This window comes from Eleginops maclovinus, chromosome 20 (assembly GCF_036324505.1).
Source record: "Eleginops maclovinus isolate JMC-PN-2008 ecotype Puerto Natales chromosome 20, JC_Emac_rtc_rv5, whole genome shotgun sequence".
Lineage (NCBI taxonomy): Eukaryota > Metazoa > Chordata > Actinopteri > Perciformes > Eleginopidae > Eleginops > Eleginops maclovinus.
In genome coordinates this window covers 17,161,578-17,188,827 of record NC_086368.1, presented here as the reverse complement: position 1 = coordinate 17,188,827, position 27,250 = coordinate 17,161,578, and the positions used below count along the sequence as shown (strand labels likewise).

Below are 27,250 nucleotides of genomic sequence, written 5' to 3'. Positions count from 1 at the left end.
TGAGAGTAGAGGGAAAGTGTTTTGAGGAGGAGAGGGTTCTCACTCACCTCCGCATGGTGTTCCTGGTTCTGCTGGAGGACCTCTATGACTAACTCCGCCAGGCGAATTGTTTCCTCCAGCTTTTTGGCAGGCGTGACTAAGCGGCCTACGTTCTCTGAGACAAAAGGATGAGGATGAGGGATGAGTGGTTAGTCAAGCAAAGAGGACTCCAGGGGGATTTTATGAAGATTTATTTTTCTTTCTATATGTTTTGACCATTTAATGAAAGACACAGCGCTTACACTGTGATGTTTATTAAGCATAACAAGTCAAATGTGTTCTTATTGATATGCATTTTGGGCTGCATGACATGAAGCAATATAACTAACGTGTTTGTAGGAAAGACAGACGTATGTTGGAAAGAGTATCAGGCACGAGAACAGTGGCGTTGAGATGGAGATGCAATGTGGCATCAAGAACATGCATATTGTGAAGCGGTACTGAATAACCCATCTGTATAAGGAGCTGTCACGTGGTTAAAAAAAAGAAAACAATCATTGAGATTTTTTCCATCTTTCACTTATCATTGTTGGTTTATAAGTTGCAAAATCGCCAAATCACTTGCTTGTAGTTTTGCTTACAGAATAATGCAATAAAACACATAAACATAATGAAATGGGATTGTTAAAACTGTAAGACTATGCAGGATGATATGTGCACCATTTGAAAATGGAACTGAATGGCTACACAAATCAAAAGCACATTGAAACGTAACTCTACATCGAACAGAAGTGGTCTCTACACTGGGGGTCTTTCATTGCTTACCCTACTATTTTATTGGTTAGCATTACTTTCTGAAATATTCCTCAGGTATTTCTGCAGAAGCCAAATGGAAACATGTATCTATTTTCTGGTTTTGGTTGGAAAGTAGATTAAAGAAACACTAATCTGCTACTTTCTATTTGTCATGCAAAGTTTATCATGGGCGGAAATCTGAGCTAAAGAGCTGAGATAATAATTGAGTCATTTTCTTTAGAGACATTAAGATTGACACTAATGGATGGATGACATGGATTTGTATTCCAGTAACTATCTATCCAATGGTCCTAATTGGCAGTGGAGGGGATCGGTGGGGGCAGATATGAAAAGAAGCGTGTATCTCTATTTGGTCTAAAAGAAAAGCTTAGCGACCTTTATGGCTTCATTTGGCATAATGAATCCATTCGAATAGTTTTTGCTGGTGACAAATATGTTACGTCATATATGTTGTATTATGTAATATATGCTAATGTCCGTTCTACTGTATGTTTCACTCCTATTGCAAGACCAAATTCCCCTTAACAGCAATAAAGTTAAGATACAGTTGAAGTACAAAACTATCTGCATGGGTATTTACCAAAATGTAGGATACATTTTCTGTTTACTTTTTGTTAAACTGACCTCTAGAAAACACTACCAAATTTGATTTAAAGGTATGAATATCTAAGGTAATATGTGTTGTATATAATCCCATTATTAAAATGATCATATTTAAAGGAAATGTTTGCTTATATATGCTCAAGTCGATGATCAATGTTACAGTAAAATGTTGCTTTTGTTCTTCTTAACCCTTTTACATTAACGTTTATGTAAATATGTGACTTATTTTAAGAGATTGTATTACTCTACTATTCTTTGTACAAAAATGAGTGATAATGTGTTTTCCCTACAACCACCTTACCACAGGACTGAAGATATATATAACCAAAATGAAATTTAAAGAAAACTTCCAGAACAGAGTAAAGAGTCTTGAGCCACATCTGAAATTATATAAAGTAATACAATCTCAGTAAAGTATTTACTTTATATAGGGATGCTTAAAACATGCAAAGACATTTGAAAACTTGAATGAGTTCTCAAATGTCTATTACAAGGGTGTATAATATACTGTATGGAAGATGTGTCACAGGTAAAAGTTATGTGCATACATGCATATGTTCTGCATCTTTTCACAAAATATAGTGTGTGAAGGGTTGAGGGGTTAGGTCTGTGTGTGTGTGTGTGTGTGTGTGTGTGTGTGTGTGTGTGTGTGTGTGTGTTTTCATGTGTGGGTGCACTGTGGCTAAACCACAAGCTAAACATTGGTTCACCTGGATCCTTCTGATCCTTTTGACCTTTCTCAACTTCAGCGAGAAAAAGGGAGAGAAGAGATAAGAGAGGAGATGTTTAGAATTAGCACGGTTCTTGGGTTATTTTCACGTTACAGGGGGGGAAACTCAGAGTTGTTATTCTTCATCATGTGACCCTTTCAAAGAATCTGCTGGGACAATTTCAGCTCCAGGGAGTGAGGTTTCTAGGCAACGGACAAACGTCACAAACATACAATAAAAAAGAGACACACTGAAATATTAGCCTGTGGAAAACTGGAAATTAAAAAGAGTGACAAGATGTTTGTTAACAAACAAACAAAGCTCAGACTATCATAAACAGGTAAGACACACAAACAGCTGGCACGATCATAGACAGGACACGTTGAGTGACTTGATACACATACAGGAGCTGGTAAATCCTTCTGCTCTACACCCTGCTCTGTTCAGCCCATACAATGGTTCTGTGGAAGTGCTCCTTCACTAACTGTGGTGTCGCGGTGAAAGGAAAGCCTACCTGTTCGGCACAGCACACCACTGAAACATGATCAGACCAAATGACTGGAGGAGATAACAATGTAAGCAATGTAAAAATGCATTCAAGTCAAAGGAATCCAACCAAAAGAAAGAAGCTTACAGACCAGACGGCTCATTCATGTCCATCACAAACAGATGGTACTAAAAACGGACCCCGTCTGTTTCAATGCGGTGCTGCTCAGATCGCTCGACTGGTGCGCTCCCCACTCACTCTCACAGACAAAAGGCACGGATAAAAACAAACATGGCAGGAGCAACAAATCTGAAGGAAGAGAAGCAGCAGGAGGGAGGGTGAGGTGATAGGGTGTTTAAAAGAAGGAGAAGGGGAAAGACTGGGGAAAGGATGATCAAGGTACTCACGGATGGTTAAATCCATCACTTGAGACGCCAAGCAGAAGACAGGGTGCTCAAACATTTCCCTCTTTTTTCCTATAAAAAAGGATTGGGGCATGCAAGAGGCTTTGGTCAGAGGTGGGAATGCTAAAGGTTACGGTTGATGGGAAGAGGGCTGTCCAGGTGAAAACGAAATTCTGTTAGCCAGGAGGCAAAGTCAAATGTTTGATTTATTTTAAAACAGGCGCCTCACGAGGACAGTGGAAAGTAAATTCAAACAGCATGGCAAGATAGTAAGGATTGATTCCTTAGTATCTTTAGCACCCTGGAAGATTTCTTTCAAGGCATAAACAACATCATTCAATGCTATTAATGGGTGTACAGGGAGAAAGGACAAAGCAGGAGAGAAAGACATTATAAAATGTCTTGTCATTGATGTCATTTTTGGTTTGTAATCCATGCCAATAAAGAAAGGCCATGTTGTTATGTCTCAAAGCACATGCAGGTGGCTGATGCTGGTTTGTAGGTGTTCAATCCCAGCATCGCTTTGGTAAAAAGCCAATTATCACTTAGTCCAAGAGGTCAAATAAAGTGATAATGGTGACAAAGCCCACAACCGTGGGGGAGGATAAAGAAGCAGAGCAGAGAGTAGAAAGGGAGAGGAAGATAGTGGTCTTCAGCAAGAAGATAGAGGTGAAAGAGAGCTGCTGGTATTTCAAGGCAGGGGAGTAAAGGGGGGCGGGCAGAGTCGGCTGGAGGAGGTAAGAGGGAGTCAGAGAGGACATTCAGTTAAGCTGAACTCACAGTCCAATCATTAAATGTCAGAGGCTGGGCTACTACACAGCTTGAATAGTCACGGCACAATGAGAGTTCAGCACATCAACAGATTTCAGGGCTTTGGATTTGAATGCATTTTTACTCACACACCTCTACACAAAAGCCAACTTGACCTACAGAACAGCACAGAGCTAATGCAGGCCTGAAACAAAGGAGAAAGTTATTGGACTGAGACAGAATGTGACCGACAAACTGTCACAAATAATCGGGGACGCCACAGATAATTTGGGATATGGACACAAATATACCATATACCAAGTGAATTCATCATGTGTAAATAAATAACAATGACAAGGTCAATCTCATACTGACATAAGAAACAGGACACCTATTTTATTCCACACACAACCACTCGCTGAGCATTTCAATCTGAAACCATACACGTTAAATGATATGACTACATTGCACACATTAAAATGACCATTATGGTAGAGGATTTTCTTTTCAAAAATTAAATCATTAACACATTCACTCCAGATGCTTTATGTCATGTTGGGTTGTGTGTTTCTTGTTACCTTCAATTGTAGCATATTCTTTAATCCGCTCGTAGTTGAGCTGAGCCGCCTGCTCCAAACATTTGCGGATCACTCCTTTGACTTCTTCTGGTGGGACTGGGGTCACAATGTCCTTCATCAGGACCTAGAGGAAACATTGAAGGGAATTTATGTAACTTGTTTTCATTACACTTGTTGTATCATAAAGTATTAAATACCTTTTCAAATATATATAAACAAACCCTCTCCAGCAGAGATAATGTTGCCTTCAGTGCTCCCTCTGGACGGCCGAAGGGGAAGCAATATCTGCAATGGAAAATATATACAGAAAATGTCATTTCAGTGGAAAAATGGAAAATGTTTAGAAACTTTTGTGGTTATTTGCTGTTAGGGAGTCGGCCGTCACCTGAAATTTACAATCTGGTTTTCCAAAATCACACGCAACCTCTCCTTGATGTCTTCAAAGCGCTCCTTCTCATCCACTTTCACTGTGCTCAGCCCGTCCGGCCTATGAGGATCACACCCACACACATTTACCCAGCTGAAACCCTGCAGTTGTTCAAGTTATGCAACCACTCATCTGAGTCTGACAGGAGCAAGAATAAAAAAAGGGCTGGCAGAAAGCGTAGTACTCCCAAGGTACTGACTAAAACATGTGTAAGATTTGTTCAAGATCAGAGTTCACTCTGTTACACATACAAAGAAAATGACAATGTCTCACCTTTTTTGCCCTTGAAAGAGTGGTATTTTGGAATCCTTTCTCTTTCTAAACTTGAATATGCGTGCTTGTTTAGAGACAGTGGGAGGATCTGGGCTTTGGGAGCTCTTTGGTGACATTAGGTCCTCATAGCCCAGCGGCCCCCAGTAATTGGTGCCCTCTCTGACTTTAATGCATGGGAGGATGAATAATATGGACAGTAAGAGACTATGGTAATAAAGGACAGAGAGAAAAGAAAACAAAGAAAAATGGTAGAAAACAAGGAAATATGTGGAGATAATTGATTAACAACATAATGAAACATGTAACAGAAAAAGCAGAAATAATGTAACAAACAAAAATAAATAAACATGTAAAAATTAAATAGATGGAAGACAAAAAATGCCTAGGTTGCTTGAGGCTGACTTCTCTATTCTGTTGTAGTCCAGTGTTTATGGAGATCTAGTGTGCTCACCTGCTATCAGATCGACTAAAGGAATAACATTTTATTTTGATGGGCTTTTAAATCCTGTTCAGCAATGTCACTTCCAAAGCATAATATTTTAAGAAAGAGATAAGGGCACACCTGTTCCCATGGACATGAGAGGCACAAAAAGCGAAGCTGTAGTGAAGAAGAGTGGGGTCAATTATAGCCCCACTTTCAGCTCTTTCCAGTAGATCACGCAGGTAACACAGATGTCTGTGACAACCTCGAACTCCATTCCTGGCACAGTACTCATCCAAGACAAACACCTGGCCTGGACTAAACCAACCCTGCACAAAACAAACACAGATGGGGAATGTATTACTGTGTATCGGGTAACAAAAGCGTGGTGATGTTATGATAGGCAGAGGGTCACCCACCAAGCAGCAGAAGGTGTCATTGAGCCTGTGGTCCAATGTGAGCCGCTGCACCATCTCGAATAGCGAGGCGTGGTCAAAGCTACAGGGGTTAGCGGAGATAAACTCATCCATGCCATGTTTCTGAGCTCTGTCAGCATCTATCCAGCCAACGGCACAGGGGAGAGAACACGGTTCAGAGGAGAAGACATCAGTGAGGAACAGGCAAAAAGGAAGTGTTTGTCGAAAGACAGAAACAACAGGGATTGGTTTTTTTCTACTTCTAGGGCAAATTATAAACACTTACAGCTTACATTGTCAACTTGCATTGTATCAGACAGCGTAAAGATATTTAATGTATTGGTGGATGAGATTCTATTGATCTAAAGCGTAGCTCAGAAGCAAGGGTGCTTCTATTGTATGGTCATGCATGCATCTGTATGTCACATTCCCTAATGTTTTGCAGGGGAAAGATCCAAACCATGTTGGAAAAAATGCTGGTTAGATAGAATTAGATGCATTATTGTTAATGTATTCAATAGATTCTGCCATTCTCGTTATGTCACTCTGGTCCTGACAATATTGGGATGTGTGCTAATAAAAAAAAGACAGGAATATGGCAAAAGGATAATTTACCAGAACACACTATAGCGATAAAGTTTAACGTGCTGATTGAGGAAAAATGTGGTAAAACTCAAACTGAGTTTTGTAGACTTTTCTCCCGTTATGGATCCTCGGAAGTCATATCCTTTCAGAATTGTTATTGTTTGTCTTGCTTCATAACTTTTGCCATCAAGAAGACTATCAGATTTTTAAAAACTAAATTGATCTGTGAAATTCAATAAAGGAAAGAACATTAGTAACATCAAACTGTGTAAAAAAAAAATGCAATGGGTGATGAAAACACGGTGAGAAATGTTTATTTATTTCTCTAAACCACAGAAAAAAAACATCTACTGACCATAATATCTTGTGCTCTCTAAATAACATCTGTCAGAGACAAAATGATGGGGTTGAGGATCATTCAAAATAGATAAGAGATGCAGTCCTCAATGTGAGTGACAGGTGTCATGTTCATGAGACACTGACATGATTGATGATGATTTGGGAGTGTGGGTGGGAGGTGTGGAGGCCTGATCTTAGCTGGGAAGAGCTGGGGCAACATATAGGGCAGAACTGACATCTGTCAACTACTAGGTCAGTGAGAGAGAAGGGAAAATAGTGTGATACTGGTGCTAAACATTAATTGAAATGTTGTATAAGAAAACAGAACTGTCAAAGGGTTACGCTTCAGGAAATCAATGTTTTTACTCCAATCTTAGAAGGTAAACCTGTGAGACAACAAGTAAAATGTAAATGACGGAAATAACAGATTGACTGAGGAAGAGGGAAAAGACAAGTAACGTAGGTCAATAATGTAGAATGAGTAGAACAGTTAACGTGAGGCTTTGAACATGGAGAGAAGACAGGTAATGGCTACAGAGGTGATCCAAATGTTGGATGAGGAGACAGGATGAAAAAAGATTTTGTGGATAAATCAGCTTTTCAATGGGACAATAAGTTAGTGTTGGGACAGGTGCTTAATGAAATTGATGACCACAAGAGGAAGGTTCTCTCAAGTTACATCCAAAGAGTGAAGAGAAGGTGCCTGGGGCTGGGCTAGGACAGACAGTGAGTGGGCTGTCTCCTTTGAGTAAATGAGAAACGGTAAGTCCAGGATACACTCGATACTCCAGGAACATTATCATAACTTACAATAATGATAATGACTTCAACCATCAATAAAATTACCAAATACCCAAAGTGAATAGGCGGGTACTTTTGCATACATATATAAATTATCACATGCTGGATAACAGTGTGACCTTTCATTGAGCTTTTAAATGTCATGCACATTTGCAGACCCATTTTCAAATTAGCATTTTTATCTTTTGCATTCCTTTTTTTTTCTCTACGCATTTGCAAGTTGACAATACTTGAATATGTTGCAGTGTAATCATGATTTCTACAGAGCACACTAACAGGCATACCACTACCGGAGAACTCTAATAGGGTAGCAATACAATTTGGTGCAAGTACATGGGTAAATAGCATGAAGCCGACAGAGGCAAAACTGTGTCATTCTCTGGGAGATGGGGGAAATGAATGAAAACTCCTGTATTTGTACAAAAGTATGGACACATGACACAGGTGTTCTCCTATTCAGGCAAAAAAGGGCAATCAAAATAAATCAAAATGAATATTTTCTTTCTGGAGGTTTAGCACGGGTCTAGCTTCTATCTACAGGCCCATATACTGGAGGAGGGGGGGGGTCTGGAGTATTTTATCGTAAGAAGGGGCGGCATTAGCTACTCCTTGTCTTTGGCATTCAGAATACTCCGCATACATATTTGCCAACTCTCATCGAGAAAAAGTTCAAAGGAAAATAACTAAAAGCATTTGAGCCCTCTGAAGTAAAGCATGATCGACATGTTTAAGTGTCAAAACAAATGTCAATCCTTTATGAAATATATGTAAAGAAATACTGCATCACAGACTCCCATCATCATTCACACCTAATTTACATTTTTAAAATATTTAAAGATCTGATCTTTTCTAGTTTTTATCTAACTGTAGTAAAATAATCACTAGGTTGTTTTCAGATATTGACATTGATCAATAATAGATTTGTATTTGTTTTCTAATAGTGTGTCACATTTTGTCATCATATTGCTTTACTCTGAGGGATCCAGTCACCAATATGAATAAAGAGAGAAGGCAATTATGCAACAACTATAATATCAACTAACCATTGCCGAGTCAAATAAAAAGTTCTTAGAATAAAATACATGCATCCTATATTGGCACGAATGGATGCTTATACTTTGATCCTCAAGTTGAGGTCGTCAAAAATAATAATTATCAACTAATATCTAAGACATGAGGCGAGACGTGAAAAAAGGAGAAGAGGGAAAGAAGAGAGAAAGAACGTTGCATTTGTCAGATAATCGGCGGGGATTATCTGAGCTGTGCCGGCTACAGGGAAGCACTTACCCTTGAGTCCAGCTAGAAGACAGCAGGGTAAGAAGGGACAAACCAGAATAACATAAAGACTAGCAACAAGGCTGGAGGAGAGCAATCACGAGACCCTGACCTAGCAGCTGCAATACTCAAGAAGGGTACAGGCAAAGCATGAAGAAGAAAACACAACTTAAAAACAACAACCTATACCAACATGAGAGATTGTGGGCGGTGGTGTGTGAGTACATGTGAGGATATGTGAACTCGACAACAGATGTTGAGGCACATTAGAGAGAGAAAGAGAGAGGCAGAGAGACAGAGGCAGACATAGACAGAGACTGAGAGATAGAGAAAAAGACTGTCAGATATAGAGGGAGAAAGAGAGACGTTACGATCCTCATCACTCTACTGCAGTATTTTTTTCTGGTTTCTGGACAAGTACTTAAGGAGTCAAGAGCTACACATTAAGTACTGTCACTCTTAAAAAAGTGGAGATCAAACATAAGGCTTACTTTTAAAAGGAGACATTGGCAAACACATACACCTACCAAGATGAAGCAAACTCCAAGTCAGTTTGATGTGTAAAAGCGGCCTGTGTCTTTTTTAAAGGAAAGAGACTATGAAGGTCCTGAAAGGGTTTGAAATAAATGGTGGGGTGACAATATGCGTGTTTGCAACTAAGAGATAAAACATTGCCATTTATTCCAGCAGTAAAATTGAACATGCTTGAAAGGGGAAATCCACTGGTTTTGGAAATGATCAGTCTACTGGTCATGGTTAGTCAAACCTGTGAGAACAGCGTAATTTCTTTTTTTAGAGGGAGGGAACTCCATTAAATGTTTAGCCCATTCAGACTGGATGTCTCCTTTTATGTCTTTAATCAGCTCAGTGTGAAATTAGACCGAAATGATTTTGTTAAACTGATCTAAATCTGGTAACACATAGAGCTATTTGAGAACCATTATGTCAACAGAAAGACACCTTAAATGCTCATTCAATTCTGTGTAGCAATGTCAGCTTCCAGTGCTCTCTTTAAAAACCATACAGTCTATATTTTTTTACAGAAATAGGCTGAAGTAGCCATAGTTCAGAAGTATAAGTAGATGTCAACTGAATCATATCAATATGGAGCTTTAGTGGGTCTTAGAAAAATAACCCTGATGATATCCTTGTGATGTCATCAGGGTCAACAACAATTTCCAAACAGATAGTGTGGTACTAAATATAGCTTTTAGGATTATGTGTTTTGTGTAAGTATTATAGGGGCCTAAAGACAGGACAAACTACCCTCCTAAATATTAAGTATGTCTCTCACACGTAATTGTTGGAGTACCCCTTCAAGCAGTCCATTAACTGCTGAAATTTAATATAAATGTTTTGTATTTTCTGTACAGTATATTCTACATTAAACCTGTATGTGATGTTCACTTAACCACTTACTGGCATGTAAATTAGGGGAGAAAAGAGAATGTGTGTAGGGCGCTCAGAACCTTCATAGGACTCTTGTCTCTGATCAGTCCACTGCAGCAGAGTCAGGAGGGCTGTGTATGTTATGGTCCCAGTGCCATTCAAGACCACTAGGGGGTGAAACATGTACGCGTGGTGTGCCACAATGTTTCAGGGAGGGGGTAGGAGGTCTGTGCCACTGTGAGGAGGCTTTGAATGGCAACAGCTGGCATCAGAGGAGTCAACTAACCACAAGAACGATCACATACTGGACAAAGAAACCAATGGAGAAACAACATAGAATTCATGTGATAGGATTCTGAGTACTGATCCAATTCATGTCTTTATAGTTTTACTAAGTAAAATAAACATGGGGCTTTTGAAAAAAATTCTATAATGATCATTATAACCCTGGATTTCAATATTTCAGTATTAATGAGTAATGCCAATTATTTTGTCTCTAAGAAAAAAAAAATCTTGCTCTTTAAGAGCTGGTTAATCAATCATTCTTAAACTATGGAGTCAAAAGATGCACACAGTAATGCTTGTTTCTGAATAGCAGGATCTATTTTTGTGTAAAAAGTATGTGACAAGCTCAGTAGGCCAAAAAGGTCTATGTTAGTGTTGTTAAGAGCAAACATATTCTAATTTCTAAAAAAATTATAAAATTACTACCAGAAAGGTCATATCCAACTCGAGTATTGTACAGATCGTGTGAAGAAAAATGGTGCTGGCAGTTTTTATGGTGATACTTCAAAGTAATACATTTTTCCCTTCTTGAGGGGGGACACAAGAGACGGTTGCAACAAAAGTTGGTACAGATGCAACACTACTGCAGACAGTCTTACCTTCACTTTGCTACCTGACTTCTGGTGCAAGTACAGTGACAGATTGGTTAAAACTTCAGACATGTTGTCTGGCTTGGCCGTCATTCAGTGACAGGGGAACCATCTGAGAAACTGTCTCAGAATCACGACTGTCTTCACCGCTGCCCTCTACAGTTACGACTGGATTAAAACAGGCCTATGGTTAGGACAAGAGCAGCACTCCCTGGCACTGTCAGTCTGAATTCAACCCCAGCAGGCTTGAATGTTCAAATCTTATGTGTGGTGACCTATTTAGTTTATACAAAGTTTGCACGCCAAAGCCTGCTGCTGTACGAGTACTTTTCCTTGTGAACAGACTGATGGAATAGCATGGGATTGCACCTTTCAACAGTGTGAGCGTGGTGACAATGAGTGGAAGTCCATAAGATGCTGGAGGGATCTGTGAGAGACCAAGGAATGTGTGTGCGTGCTTGTGTGTTAGTTCTACCAGCACGTTTTGTGACTGCAGTGTGGAGAGCATGGCGTGAGACAATTATGGGTTAGAGCTTATACAGCATTGTGGATGAAAACTGCTTTTGCCAAAGTGACCGTTTTTTGTTACGGGCTACTCACAGAACTGAGAAATAGGAGCATCCATTTGGGCCGAGGCACCCCCTTTGGAGTTAAGTTTCTGGACCTGAGTGGGTGGGACAGGCTTGTGGGACTGGCCAGTGGCTCGGTACATGGCCTGGACCCACAGGATGCGGTCCTGCTCATCGTCACTGGCAAATATCACAGTGTCGCCTTCCTTCACTGCATTGAAGAAAGCCCTGCCACCATCCAAGCCTGAGACAACCGGATATAAAAAAGAGAAAGTAGTTAGCATTTCACAGCCTGTGTGTGTACATGGATGTATAGTTACAGCAAGTCTAGGTGTGACGTCTTACCTGGTTGGGGGTCACTGTAGTCCACTGTATACCCATCGAGCTGAAGTAACTCTTGGGGTTCTGACTTTTTCTCTCTGTAGCTGCACATGGCAAACGTGTACTGACTCACCTACAATCCAAAGGATTAGTGATCAATTCAACCAGCCATGGAAAAGCTTGTATGTACTGCAGTAAATTATGATTAAGAGAAGATTAATGAAGATGTACTCGACAATTATTGTAAAGCCAAAATCAACACGTTTCAATAGATGCCTTCTGCATTTCCAGCATACTATAATACAAACAGTACCAATAAATATGTTATTTCCATGCACTCAAAACTGTTACTAAGTATGCAACAAGGAATATCTAAAACGGTCAAAAGACCTAAACAGAAACAACCTCTGAACACTCTTATTTTTTACCCACCTGCACAAGGACAAAGAAACGCTTCTTCCAGCGCTTCCAAACATTCTTTCCAAAAGCCCACAGATACCTGTCAAACCATTGTACACAAATAAAAAGACAAAACACAGTCCACATCAAAACAAAAATGAACTCTCAAACATAATTTGTCGACATAACTAGGGCACAGAAATAGTTCATTACTTTTAAAAATGTGGTTTGCTAAAGAAAGTATGAAAGTTAAACCAAATTATTTATATGAAAAAAGCTTCATGAATTAAATATGATTAATGTTTCTTTCAGCCGCTCTCATTTACAAAAAACTGGCACTGGCATCCACCAGGGGGAGTAGTGCACTTCACAGTATTTTTCCATGGTACGTGACTAGAAATGAGGCCAAGGAGCTGAGAGGGGCTGGAGTTCTTAAGAAAAACATGGAAAATAAAAGGCACACAGGAACGTCACTATAAAGCTTACTTGGCAGCACATCTCTTACCCGCAGTGTTTCATGTTCTGAGGTTTGTCCATACGTATGGCCAGTTTGATCCTCAGATCTTGGTCGGGGCACGCCTTGGTCACAGTCATCTTATGGAGCTCTGACTGCTTGGGGCTGTTAGGAGTCGGGTGGAGGACGACCTGCACTCAAATAAATGAACATGATAAAGTAAGACTCCATAATGAAGAGCATTCATATCTAGGAGGTGAATCTTTGATCTCATCCCGTGCAACATTCAGCAACACCCATCAGTGTGTTTGCAAAGGCATGTGATTATGGGTGTTTCATATTTTTTAAAGAAAGACTAAAGCGAGTCAGGGTAAAGAAACAGAACAGCACTTCGCTCTGGCTCCGCGAAGAGGGGGCCTAATCTCTTTTTGCTGAGTTAAAGAGCTTTGAGGAAGCCTGCTTTCCTGCCAACACTAATGCTGTGGGAGATCAAAGAGCCTTGTCACAGCCAAGGTCACTGCCACTACAGGGACGTCTGAGGCGTTTCTGCCCAAACGTAAACCAGCAAAACCACCATCCTTAACCATTTATCACAGTAACCTTACACACTCACACCTTAGAGAAGTGCGGGTGGAAAACTGATTATGCTTTTAAATTTAAACAACTATAAGATCAAAACATGATGTTTAAAACAAAAATCATGTCAGGCTTCTTCTTTCTCATTAGAGCAGTTTTGTTGCATCGTTCTCTCACATAATTCCAAGACAAGTGTAATGTGAAAGAATCAAAAAGTGAATCAGAAGTGTTTGTTGGAAGCACAAGAACACCAGAATGTGTTGTTCCATCTTTCAGTACTCGCAAAAAATCATTACTGATAAAATGCCGTGGGACTAGAGCTACGTGATTTCTTTGCAAAATAAGTTTTGGTTTTGAAAACCATATATTGGGTTGTGTCTGAATCAGATTTTTCCCTCCGTAATAGAATGATAATGGCTTTCCCCTGATTTATCTTTGACAGCATCGTGGATGTAACGCTTGTGAGATTGATTGTTGATGTTTTTTAAATAGCAAAGAGGTTTAATTGCTTAGTGTGGTGTTAATGTATGTGGCATGTGAGTCTTGATACAGCATTGTTGTGACTGTGTTGAAATCAGAGTATTTTTTGCATGAGTAAAACTAAACAAATAGATGTTTTACCCTTCCCAATTCTTTGTCCTCCAGTGCCAGCACCCCTGTGCTCTCTGTAAACAGTTTCACCTTGACACCAGGCAGAGGGTGTGTGGTGGTGAAGTCCCCTTGGGTGCCCCAGCTGAAAGACACAACAAAGACACTCCAGAGGTTAGCTTCCATGGCAGCGTGGTAGCGTTCATATACAATGACTTCATCTCCTGCAATCATCAAATCTCTTTTCCTCATCAATAAAAGTGTGGACCAATCCATCCCACAATTTTCCAACTGTAATAATATTAAAATGTCAGTAAACAAAACTAGTAATACTCAAATCATAGAAATTAAATCTCAGTTTTGACAACAAAACAAATCCTTAAAACAATTTTTCATCCACAGGGATTGCAGTCTACAACAGAGGGGAGCATTGCACTTTATATACAGACACAGACACACAAACCACAGTATATTTATCATCACAGAAGAAAGGTGATAAGTGACAGACTGGAAAGATCACACACACACACACACACACACACACACACACACACACACACACACACACACACATGATTTTTCCGTCTTGCTTTCACACTGGGTTGAAATGTATTCCTGTTATTTATATACCAGACATCTTTAAAGCTGCAGTTGGCAAGATTTTTTTTACATAACATTACACCCGTCTTATCAGCCAACATTACTTTGCTTGTCTGCAACAGAGAGCAGCAGAGAGATGCCACAGACGAGCTAAAATTAACTTCTGCTGTCAAGTGTATTGTATTTTAACCCTGTATCAGAGACTTGCCTCAAAAGCAAGACATTGTAGAACATATTTTATACAGAAAGAAATCAAGTTAAAAAATACTGTAAGATACTTGAAAGTATCATCAAATGTCATAACGATTGCCACAGGTCGCAAAGAAATAGGGGCTTAAAGGATACCTACCAATCTTTTACATTACAACTTCATTAAGAATGGACAAAGGATTTAGGCTACCAACGCTGCATTATGTTGGAAACACGATTGATTTAAAAAAAAAGTGAACCCATCCTTTAAGAGCAAACCATTAATAAATACTCAACCTCCTCACCCGCCTAACCAAAAATGCCAGCAAAAAGCTGTTTACTGAAATCATGTCTGGCTGCCATTTGGGACGACCAACATGAAATTCTGTGTTTTGCAGTCGTAGCAAACATAATATAAATGCCTACATTCCTTTTCTATAGTGATGTACTGTATGGAAGACATGGTTTCAATTTCCAGCCTTCAAAAGCTGTTTTTCTTGTAACCATTTCAAACATTTATAATGAATTGCTATTTAATGCACTCAAAGACATTGCAGTTCTGACGTGTGCAGAGCAGAGAAGCTGCTGACTGTCAGTGAGGAGCTAGTAGTGAGCTGTGCTCATTTTTAATGGAAGCATTGTCCTGGCATGAAGGTGACCTTGTGGATCAATCTAAGGTCTATTAATGGATGTAACAGCATTGTGCTCCAACAACTGTTCAAATACATGAAGCTCTCTGTGTGCTCAACTGGGTCATATAAAAAAAGAAACGTCCGAATTACAAAATAAGAATAAGAAATCATTGTTGAGTCAGAAAATCAACCCCTTTATTCATTTAATAAAGTTAAGTGTAAAATCACAACAGTACGACTAATGTCTGAACACACAGTAACAGAGCATAAGCAATTATGGTATGCATACATGTATTTCATGTGTGTTTTTACTGTGTGCAAGTACCCACCCACACACACACACACACACACATTACTCTCGCCTTGTTCTCCTCTAATCCTCTCTTGCATTCATGTCCTTCCCTCTCTCTCATACTCTCTTCATAAAATGGCTCTTGAATTAGGGAGATCAGAGGGAGACATTTGGTCCTTAAAATAGCTTGTATTTGCATGAATCTTTCATGGACTTCTTCTCGTGTATCTTGTGCTGTGCAATACTGATTAATTAGGTGAGTAAAAAAAGATAGATATATTAAGCAGAAGTTATATTCGACTACACCAGGACACCATCATTGTTATGAATTTGGTCAAGAATAACATGGAGTGAAGTATTTTAGGATATGTGTAAACTGCTGGGACTGCTGGGACTACCAGAAAGGAATGGAATTTACAAACTATACTATTCACTTTCATACAATTCTCACAACTTGGTGGGCTGAAATTAAAATCATCCAGTCAAAAAGGGTTTTGGGTTCAGCTGTGTATCATGAATGAGTCAAGGAAAACCGAGATAGGAAAGGTTTTTGATTTCCCATAGGTACAGTAAGAGGGGGCTGTGATTAAGGCCAATCACACTACTACTCCAAGTCTTCATTAAAACTAGATTTTAGATGAAGTGCAGATCCAGGTTTCGTGTATTCTAACTACACAAATGCTGGTCCCAAAAATAAATATGTTTTAATTTCAAAATTTAGAAAAAGTCAAATGTAAGTTTAGCACGGCTGCACAGACCCATGTATTTTTAAATACAGTGCATCATACGCAAAGTGCCTTTGAGAGTGAATGACACATCAGAGAAACCAACGTGAGCACCTAAAATGTTCTTCTACAACGAATAACCCACTGAGATGCAGTTTGGGAACATAGGTTAACCCTATCTTCTTGCAAATGGATTTCATGAAGGGCATTTGAAGGATTTCACAGGAGCACCAAGGATCAATAAATGAATTGTGCAGACTTTTATCTTACGTTTTAAATAAACATGGTTAAAATATGGAGGGCTATTAACAATTATTAAAATACAAATGTCCCTTTGGATGTAATTATTAATCCAAAAAAGACTGTAAGTTACTCGCAGTAAAGGAATAACAGAATGCGGATGAGATGAAATAAATCCAATAATTAGAAAACGTAAAAAGACACTCAAGGAAGAATTGCAAACCATTTCAAATGTACTGAAAAACGTATAACTGATACCGGACGCTCTACTGAAGTAGTACTGATGGAAATACTTGGTTGATAATGCCTGTTTTTCATGTTTTAAATGTACCTTTTGTAAAATCAACAAGTCAGAAAAAAATGTATAAAGCCCTATTTTTTTAATCCTGACATAATTAGTCAAAATTGGCTCATGTGTTTAGCTTTGGCAGCCAAATGTGAACATAAATGGATAAACCCACCATCAAACAATGGGCTGGATACATTTGGGAGGACTTTTTCTTTGTAGTATTCAGTAAGAATCAAAATTTACATATTCATCACAACAATAACTGAAACAGCTATCTGCTTATCTGTATGGAAAAAAGCAGCACTCAGCATCAGATATCTGATGCTTTATATTTTCATATTTTTATCAAACAAATGTTCAGGGCCTTACGTTGGCTTGGATGCCTCTGCCTGGTCGGTCTGAAGTTTCTCGCCTCCCTCCACCTCCATGGTGCAGTAGACAATCCTGTTCGGAGCCAGAGACTTCAGCCCCTGCACTTCCATGATCACCACCTAGAAAACACCAAAAACGAGTCAGTGAAGGTTGCAGACGAGAATGGTTCATCTTTTGAAACCGGTCATAGAGCAACAAGTCAACAGTGGATGTGTAGGTGGCAAATTCTTGAGTTTGACATAAATCTTAAAGATACTTTCTGAGCTACAATCACAATTTACACTTTCGGACAATGCCCTCATATTGATCAAATGTAGAATTGAGCAGACTTGCTACTGGAACAGCCCATAAGAATTATAGCCTTCCTTTCTGTAGAAATGAGTCTCAATGCTAAATCTGCTCTTGCACGTAGTCTTTTATCGCTCATTGAGTACAATATAATACAAACAGTGCCAAGGGTTACTCTTACATTGTAGCAGTACATTGTGGGAAACCCAAAGGCAGAAATATATGCTGTCAGGGAAATGTATCCACTTTGAATGAGAGCATCCACCACATCCACTTATGTCTTTGTCGTGGTGGAAATATATCAAATTATAAGGCGAGGAATCTCTGTCTGTCTGTGTTATGTCCTCAGAAAATCTGGAGAGCTGTTCATCTGATCTACTCCCCAGGTGGTGGGTGTATTGCTGGGGAGCCAGGGGGGGGGGTCTAGTCTGTAAAGAAATATTTAAAAACTACACGATTTCAACATGGTTCTAAAAAAGTCTGGGTTGTAGCTAAACCGCTTTGAGTGTCAACCGACTTGAGAAATAGCTATTTACCTATTTTACCACCTCTCACAAATAGCGTGTTGCCGCTATTGTGAAAATAATTTCAGCATTTATAAGAATATTTACATAATGTCTGCCCTCTAATGTGCTAGAACAGAAAAACAGTGTCACATTATTTGCACATTATATACTGACTGAATCTGAAATAGCACTGCATCCTAAGAAATGAGGTGCGACTGCTCACCATTCTGTGTTAGCTCATCTCAGACAAGCTGATAACAAGATGACTCACATTCCCCATTAAGGAGCAGGTAAAAGGGTTTGTGTGTGTGTTTGTGTGTGTGTGTGTGTGTGTGTGTGTGTGTGTGTGTGTGTGTGTGTGTGTGTGTGTGTGTGTGTGTGTGTGTGTGTGTGTGTGTGTGTGTGTGTGTGTGTGTGTGTGTGTGTTCTTCACATAGCGTCTGTTCAATCCTTCGAACAGGTCTGCTGTCTGTTTCTATATTTAGTCTCGAGCAGACAAGTAGTCGACGACAGCTCTGATTTATGAGATCTGGTTTAGGCAGCTTTAGTTTCATTGAGTTTAGATATTCTGATGAAATAATGTTTGCTCTATCTTGCTATATTTAGAAATGCTGAGATGTACTCTCAGTCAAAATTATCCAATTTTTCACATTTGACTGAAAATGCGTATCTAGACTGATTTCCAGTGCACTTTACCTCCAAAGTGAAGGACAGAACCACATCAGACTTAGACAGTGTGTTCTCGTCCTCCTGGCCCATGTCGATGATGGAGGTATTGTGTCCCCGTTTCATCTTCTGGAGTTTGAACTCCCCTCCCTTGGACACTGGCATGCTCTCCAGATTAGCCATCAACTGATTCACGGAGGACTTAAGCTCCTCAATGAACATGGCCTCCATTTCTTTAGACACAAATTTGGGGAACTTCCCACCCTGTTGGAAAGAAAACAGAAAAGTCTCAGGAATAAAAATCACAGTCTTGATGACAATTAACAATTAGGGTAACATAGGAGATTCCAATCTGCTGAAAACATCACTAGGTGTCTCCCTTCTTCGAATGAATGTACTATAAAAGAAATATAGTATAATTTGTGAATATGAATTATTTGAAAATTTACAACCTTTGCACCTGTGGGTGGAAGTTCCCACAGTGATGTTTACACCACAGTGTTGACATATTAACTATATAACAAAGCATATTAAATAGTAACCCGTAGAGTCTGACTCACCCTGGCAATCTGGTCTGCCATCTGAAGACGACCATCCAGCTCTCTTCTGATCTGGGCAGCTTGCTCATCCAGGTTGTCCAACTATTGATGAAAAGAGAGAAGCAGGTTAATTAGGTCACACCAAGTGCCAAGATAAACTTAAGTACCAAACAAGGGTCAGCGTCAAAGGTCAACACCAAATCCCAGATGACAGATGAAAACCTCAAATAAAACACATAATGCCATGTACATACATAACTGATAACATGAACAATGCATGTTTAGGTTTTTTGGGTAAGTAATTTACTTACCCAAAAAAGTGCAATTTAATTATACAATTACTTTCTGAATATTCACTCAGTGGATGCTGAGATAACTGCATCTTGTGACCTGCGCAGAAATGAGCCTGTAAAGCACAAATAATGGATAGATGAACATTGTGATGACTAGTTACCTCAATCATTTTTTAGCAGTCATGTTTGTTTTGGACATGTTGCACTCAAGAGACAAAAGTGAAATCGCAGTATTCTGCTTTAACAGCAAGATGTTAAAAAATGTGTTGCATACATATTGAATCACGAAACCCTCTGTGAAGTTTCTGACAACTGGGTTCTCTATAGAGCAATGTTTTCAGGAAGGTGTGCAATCAAATAGCCAACCACTTGACTTGGGCAGAGATAAGGAGCTGGGTCCAGAGGTTTTCATCCTTTTGATCATGCCGCCTAAATGGACATTATATGAGGCTAATTATCAGAATTAGCTTGGCTCACTGTGGAGCCACATATAGCTTTATATATATGAAGTAGTGTCAAACACACCTTTCAATAGATCTTAAGTGTAGAATCAGTAAAGTTTCCCATACTTCCTTTGAGCTAAAGCAGTATTTGAATTGCCTATATCCAAGCTCAAATGTGACCATCAAATCTAAAGGTGCTCATTTTGTTTGGTAGATGAATAAAGGTATACAGTAGGTAGGTTACACTTAAGCAGGGCATAGAATGTCTAATTCAAGCTCCAGTTTGTCTTAATGGGCTGCAATCATAGCAGCATGGCATGGCAGCACACATGAATAGAGCAAAATCAAAAGGTAATTCATCAATCACTCATAGGAACCATGCTGCCATCACCATAGAGACTGTGAATGGAACACTGTTTCCGGAGAAGTATTTTTTTTAAAAGTGTTTGGAAATGTTTCATTTCCATGTTGATTTCAATCAGAGAAAATGTAACCAATCAAGAATGGCAGTCAAGAATTTATAAAAAATAATTTTGTTTAAAGGGCTAAGGAAGAGGTTTGTTTTGAATTATCAATCCAGATTGTTTTGGTACCATATGAGACAAAACCAGTGGTAATGTAACTTCTTGAAAATGTTTGAAAAACTGCCTACATTGGACAATAACAGCTCTTGGCAAAGATGTCTGACATCTGTTAGCCTAGTTTTTGCCCTGGAGTAATGAAATGCAGAGAATTTCATAGCTCTCCCACATCAATAATGAACCAGAGTTTTATATTAGCTGACACAATGAAATAGATGAGAGGGTTGACGTCTCTCTCCTGCTCCCCGCTTCTATATGCTTCACTTCTCCAGTTATTGTCTCAGCCAAAACGGCTCATTCTTGTCAAATGTGATGTTGTGACTCACCAGTCACCACCATTTCCTTTCAGGACGGGAGCCTAATTGAGACAGAGTATCTGCAGCACAGTTGTACCTTGGGAGTCACAAACCTTTCCACACAGGGTTGCTGTGAAAGTTTTGAGTGAAAAATAAAATCTGCTCTCACTCGGGTGATAGTCTAATACATTTCAAAATCCTTGAGGTTTACACACAGACTGTATTTTAACACTGGGGTAAAATACATTGCTATAGTTATCATAAAGGACATATTACAGTTGGAGTTTTTTTATAGTGGACACATGAAAAACTGAAAATGTGCAGTCAGTAGAAATATGGAAACTTGATCTCAATCAACAAAACATTAATCTGTCTGACAATTTTACTTACAACAGTAATCCACCTTTTATCATGTATGAGTTTGTAGGTGCTTAAATTATACAACCTTTCTTAATTTGAAAAAATTACAAACAAAAGGGCAGACCAGGGTGAGTTTCAATATGAGCAAAACACAATGTTGACTTCAATGCAAGGGGTAAATCTTGAACTTTCAGTAAAAAGCTGGAGAAAAAGGTTGTTTTCCATAAACATTTATATATGTTTTGTAAGTTTCTTGTCTTCCCACAAGGAGTTTCCAATGTATTTGGCCAAAAAAACTAGATGAAGCCTTTTTGGTATAATGTTTTGTACATTTAGTTTTAATGGTGATCTGTAAGTCAAATAAGAGATCAACTTTAACAAAGAAACAACATGAGATATCACCCCAACGAAGGAGAGCTAGCCAAAACACTTCCAATAATAAAGCATAATGTGAGAGAGTCATCCCTGCACAGTTTCTCCACTCCAACTGTGTCCCTGATCTCAGTGATACAATTCCTTAAACTCTGCTTGTCTCTTTCTGCAGGTATGCATGCCAGAGCTGACCCCTCTGTGCCTTATGATATTTCACCCACTCCTATTACATTAACAAGCCTTGTCTTTCAGGCTTTGCTATATTGATTCTCTGCCCCGTCATGCAATCCTTTTAAAGAGGGAATGAGCCGAAGTCATTGTGGAGCCGTTAAAAGCACGACTGAGATCAAGTAATACACAAAACATGGATGAAAAAAGTGGTTGAGTGGTGAAAACACACTTAAAATCAGTACTATTGGCATCTAGGTCATGCAAGTGGTAGAACATTTCCTTCATGCTGAATTCCTTGCTTTGGTAAATCTAGATAATTTGCTGGTATGGATTTCTCCTGCATTACATGTCTGTAATTGATTTAGCTCACTGAGGTGTACATTATGAAATGATGTCACCCAGATGGCCTCTTAAATAGAGGACGGCCAGTGTGAACCGTCAAGACTAGTAGTTACCAGTGCTAGCCACTTAACAGCCACCCTGCTACATAACCAAGAGTTCCTGTTTAGTAGAGCACATAATCAGACTTGCCACCAGCTGCAGCAGAATGTCTGCACTTGCAGCACAGTAGTACTCAGTACTGTTCTGCCACAAAGTGACACTTAAACAGTGGAAAGCATCTTGTGGTAGGAAGTATCACACGCAAGAGGTTTCCCTCTTTTCATTGCAATGTCCAAACAGCAGAAACCGGATTCACCTACAACCATTACTGTGACTGGTACTGATTGCATTCCTGAGCTTTGCCTAAGTGTAACCTTTTCCCCCTGCTGCTGGCGATCTGTCGAAACACTCAAGATCTCTGGGCACTATTGGACTGCGGTGCCAGCGACATCTGACTCGTACAATCCCAAAAGAACTGTCACTGCCATGCCTGGAAATCTAGCAGCTTGGCTTGTCTGTGTTTGACACTGCATTTTCATTGTCTCATCGTTGTGCCTCGCCCTCCAACAAAACACAACAGGCCTAAATCCATATGTCCAGGCAATTTTCACAGACTGCAAAACCTGCATACTGATTACTGCAGCAGCAGATCATATTGGTCATTGTGACTATGTGTCAATTCAAGCTAGTCTGCAAAATGACTAACATGACAGGAGTCCCTCTGAAGCATGTAATGTGAAGGGGGGATGGGGCCAGTGTCTTCTATTACTCCCATCTCTCTCTTTAAAGCAGTGAAAGGCAAAATCAGCCTTGGCAGTGGGAAGAAGTAGAGCTGGAGGTCGTCTGTGTGAACCAAAAGCTACCCCCTACTGAGCCCCACAGCACCCCAATCTTATCAAGCCTACAACTACTGAAAGGTCACTGTTGTCAGTGGCCCACAGGCTCGATCTAGGAGGAAAGGCAATCCCATATAAAATGAGACTGGCTAAAAGGTAAGTTTCGCTCCACGTTACTGACAGTAGCACGGCAGCTAAATAAAGGGGACACCGCCTCAGTGTTAGCCAAGCTGACAGCAGATCAAAGGTGATGGAGCAGAAGCAGGTGGGTAGTTAACAGCCCAGCTGATGACAGATTCCCAGGTGGATGCTGGGATATTAGCAGCAGATAGCACAACCAGCCAGGGGCGGTTTCTTGTAGAGAACAAAGGCTGGGCGGACAGGGCTACACTGGAGCTTGATGGGACGTGGAGGAGTTGAAGCAGCTGGTCTATATTTAGACTTGCTGTGTGTGACTATGTATCTTTATGTGTGTGAAAAAGTGTGCAGTGAAAGAAAGCTTCTCTTGTGTAGCGACATGGAAGGCATGCTAATTAGGAAATGTGCTAATCAGTAGATTTTGTTAAAAAAAATAATGCAACGTGACATCTAACATCTTAATCTACTAGAGAATATTTCTTCAGTCTAGTGGAGAGATTTGGTTTATTTTGTCCTTTGATTTTATTGATCAATTAGATTAGCAGGTGTAATGTGAAGGAGTCACTTATAGAAAAAAATCATTACGTTACAGTTCCCTCCAGCTCTACAGAACATTGCTTTAGTCTTACAGTTCATCCCTTTCATTATTAATTCTCACCAGCTTGAAGAATTGTCATTTTTTAAAGACAAATTAGAACAAATACCAAGGGTATTTTTTTTTTCATTTGTCTTTCAAACCTTGTCCATGTGGGTGCGTCAAGCATCACACTGCATTTCAGCACTACTGATTTACAGCTTAGAGGTGGCAGGCAGGCATAGCACATGCGTTCAAACTCTCCCAATCCTGAGTGCAGTGGAGAGGTTCCATTACGCAATTATATCAGCTACAGACTAAACCAAGAAGAGCTCAGGCCTCAATTCCCAAATAACAGTTGCTGACAAGACACATTTAAGAGGAAAAGTCTGTCAGCTTTGGAGCAGGGCATGATTTATAGCTCATAGGGGGGGAATGCCTTATTCTGTGTGCTTTTGACTTGCTTTTTCTCAAAGGCTTAAGTAATTTAATCATCCATTTGAGATTAGTGAAAAATTGTAGGTCCACTGGTGTGAATAAATATCAATGATTAAAACACATCAACATGAGAATATGAACACAGATTAAACTTTACTTCGGTAGACACGGATAGGCGGTTTAGTCAATATGAAAATCAACTACTTGATATGAATTGTTTCTGTTTATCGTTAGCAAAAACACCAACTATTCACATATTCTCTTAAGAATACGATGGTTTTCTTTGTTATCCATAATAACTTGGGTATATTTGAGTTATAGACTGCTATGTTTGATGAATTCCCTACTGGCATTTGCATTTTCTATAATAACAAATTGATATGAACACACGCTGGACTGAATATGATAAGTTAATGCTTCATGAAGCAAAAATAAATTACCCCACAAAAGCAGTCCTGCAAAGCTTCTTAGCTTGTTAAGGTAATTGTTTTTGGTTTGACTTACTGTATGGTTGCCCCACTTATCAAAAAAAAAAGATTATCCAAAAAGCAGGAAACCGGAAATGGAGCAGTGAACTCATAACAAATACGTTGCGTTATAAGGAAACATTGTAAATCTTTGGGAGAAAATGAAAAGGCGACGTATTTTAATCATGTTCTCTGTGACGGGATTTAGTTAAAATATCGTTAGTTTAGTGATCTAGATAACAGTACGCCTGCCCCGGAATACAGCATTTCCGGGAAAGGGTGAAACGCAGGTGACGCAACAATCAAACATCTATGAAAATTCCAACTACAGTCGAAAACGCAGGGCAATCCTGGCCCCTAGGTAAAAATAACTCGTCTTTTGTTTATAGAGAACTGTATTACCGAATTGCGCTGTGTTCCGTTGTCGCCAATGCATTGCACGTTAAAGAGGTGTTTTTTTCGGAATTGCTGGAGACCAAAGCAGAGCTAACAGTGAAAAATCGGACTGACATTTTGCAGAACAGATCTAGCCGCTGTTTTTTTTGTTTTTTCGTTACTCTATCCTTGTTTTTGTAGTACTTCTGCCCCCTTTTGGCCAAGAGAGAATAATGCGTAATTGAGAGAAAACGATAGTGTAATCCATAATAGTATATTAAAGTCATTTTGGTTGGAGGCCTTGAGAGTTACATAGCACTTGTTTTTACATTTTAGGAAAAGTATAAGCAACATTAAAAGTGGGCATTAAGTTATATTAATCAAGCATCAATTATGGTTTACCAAACTTGTTTGTAACGTGGACACCAAACACATTTTCAGCTGCAGCCATCAGAGTGAGCATGCTCAGAGCAAGGCTGGTGCAGCCACCGGCTGTACCAGTCTAATCAGTCGGTTAGTAATTTCCAGGGGCTGCTCATGCTGTAGCATGACACGGAAATAGACCAGTGATTCCTTTCTACTATTTGGATGTAGCTGCAAGAAATGTACATCCCCAGCGATAGCAGTTTTGAAAAACGATGGCTTCTGAATCTCAGCCAATCCATGAAAACCTTTCATCAAATCCCAGCAGCCTGAGTCCATGCTGACTAGATTGCTGTATATCGTTTTTAGTGATATCATTTTTTAAAGTTCAATAAAAGGTTGCTGGGACTTACTGACAAGATGCTCAAAGTCAACATCAGTACAGTCAGATGTATTCATTATAACAGCAAATGAATGGAAAAAAAAAAACAGGAAAGCAGCTGGACTAAAAACAGATATTTAAATTCCTGTTTTTCCAATTAGATACTTTAGATTATTTGCTTTCATGCAGGTACATTTGTGATCAATTAAAAACAAATCTCTCCCTTTGCACATCAATGGCCTGCGTACATTTTTAACTACCCATAACTGTTAACTGTCATTATAGTACGAAGCTGTGCACACACGCATTCTGCAGAATATGCTTTTATGTTGGTGAATCGTTGAATGTTCTCCAGTAGCTCAGTATTGTTCGGAGTGGGATCTTTTCAGGGAAATGGTATTATGTTCTGCATGCAGATTTGTGACCAGATCTTACAGCTCTGCTTGCAGCACTCTAAGAAAAACTAGGTTATGCATCTTCAAAGGCTTTGGAAGAAACATGCACAGTGGATTTGGAAGCTATGGCGATGCATTGCACCTCAGCTTTAGAAGCATCTAACAAATGAACACTCTGCGGAGACCCTATTGATCTTTCCCAGAGACATTTGCAGAATACAACAATCTAATTTGTTTAACAGCACTGCATGCCATATGTGCCAATACACTTGCAACTGTTGAAGAAGGATGATACCCGGTCCAAAGAAATTCAGCATTTTAAAACTCTTGCTTCCAAGAGGTGGATCCATTAGATCTAAATGAAATGAAGAGCTACGTTATTTTAATGCATTACATTATGAGCAGATGTAAATCTGTCAGCATCCTCTTCAAAGTCGTGTTGAGACTTTTAATCAAGGTCCTGTAGAAAGACTACATTGGTGCTGTAGACAGCGAGGGAAGGAGAGTTATGTCTGGCACAAGCCCCCAGTGGCCAATATTATCCACCTGCAATCTCAACACATCTCCACTACAATAAAGTATTGCTGGCTTCTGGTATCACAAGCTATATCTTTAACAGACATTCACTATTAAGAAATGCCTATTCAATGACACAACAACAACATGTTGTCTACATAGATAAACATAGGCTACATCCCGAATCAATACTTTTTGTTTTTTTTATCTGGTCATTAAACTAAATAGGAAAAAGATGATTATCGAAAAGCATTTTGGTTAAATCTCACATTTCATGGATTACTTTGACATATTATGTTTATCTGGTGATTATATCTCCATCACCCAGTTACTTTATTCATATAGACTAAATATTGTGTTTTCACATAAGGCTTTTTTTTAATAGAGAGTGAAAGAGAAATTATTTTTCAAAATAATCTGTTAACATGTTAAATGACTAATTCACTTTCAAAATTGTTACAAAGAATAATTATCTGTTGAACAATTTAGTGATTCA

The 27,250-nt window shown here is 39.3% G+C and overlaps 1 protein-coding gene across 1 annotated transcript in view; it reads right to left on the bottom strand.

Moving 5' to 3' along the window:
• The window catches only part of cadpsb (Ca2+-dependent activator protein for secretion b), a 56,514-nt gene that overhangs the window by 13,440 nt on the left and 15,824 nt on the right, over nucleotides 1–27,250 (bottom strand). The window contains 15 exon segments of the mRNA XM_063911614.1: nucleotides 48–154; nucleotides 2,109–2,141; nucleotides 4,328–4,451; nucleotides 4,549–4,612; nucleotides 4,713–4,814; nucleotides 5,590–5,777; nucleotides 5,868–6,004; nucleotides 11,729–11,941; nucleotides 12,043–12,151; nucleotides 12,451–12,517; nucleotides 12,923–13,062; nucleotides 14,069–14,180; nucleotides 17,372–17,493; nucleotides 18,865–19,098; nucleotides 19,395–19,475. Coding sequence (XP_063767684.1) covers nucleotides 48–154; nucleotides 2,109–2,141; nucleotides 4,328–4,451; nucleotides 4,549–4,612; nucleotides 4,713–4,814; nucleotides 5,590–5,777; nucleotides 5,868–6,004; nucleotides 11,729–11,941; nucleotides 12,043–12,151; nucleotides 12,451–12,517; nucleotides 12,923–13,062; nucleotides 14,069–14,180; nucleotides 17,372–17,493; nucleotides 18,865–19,098; nucleotides 19,395–19,475 — 1,833 coding nt within the window.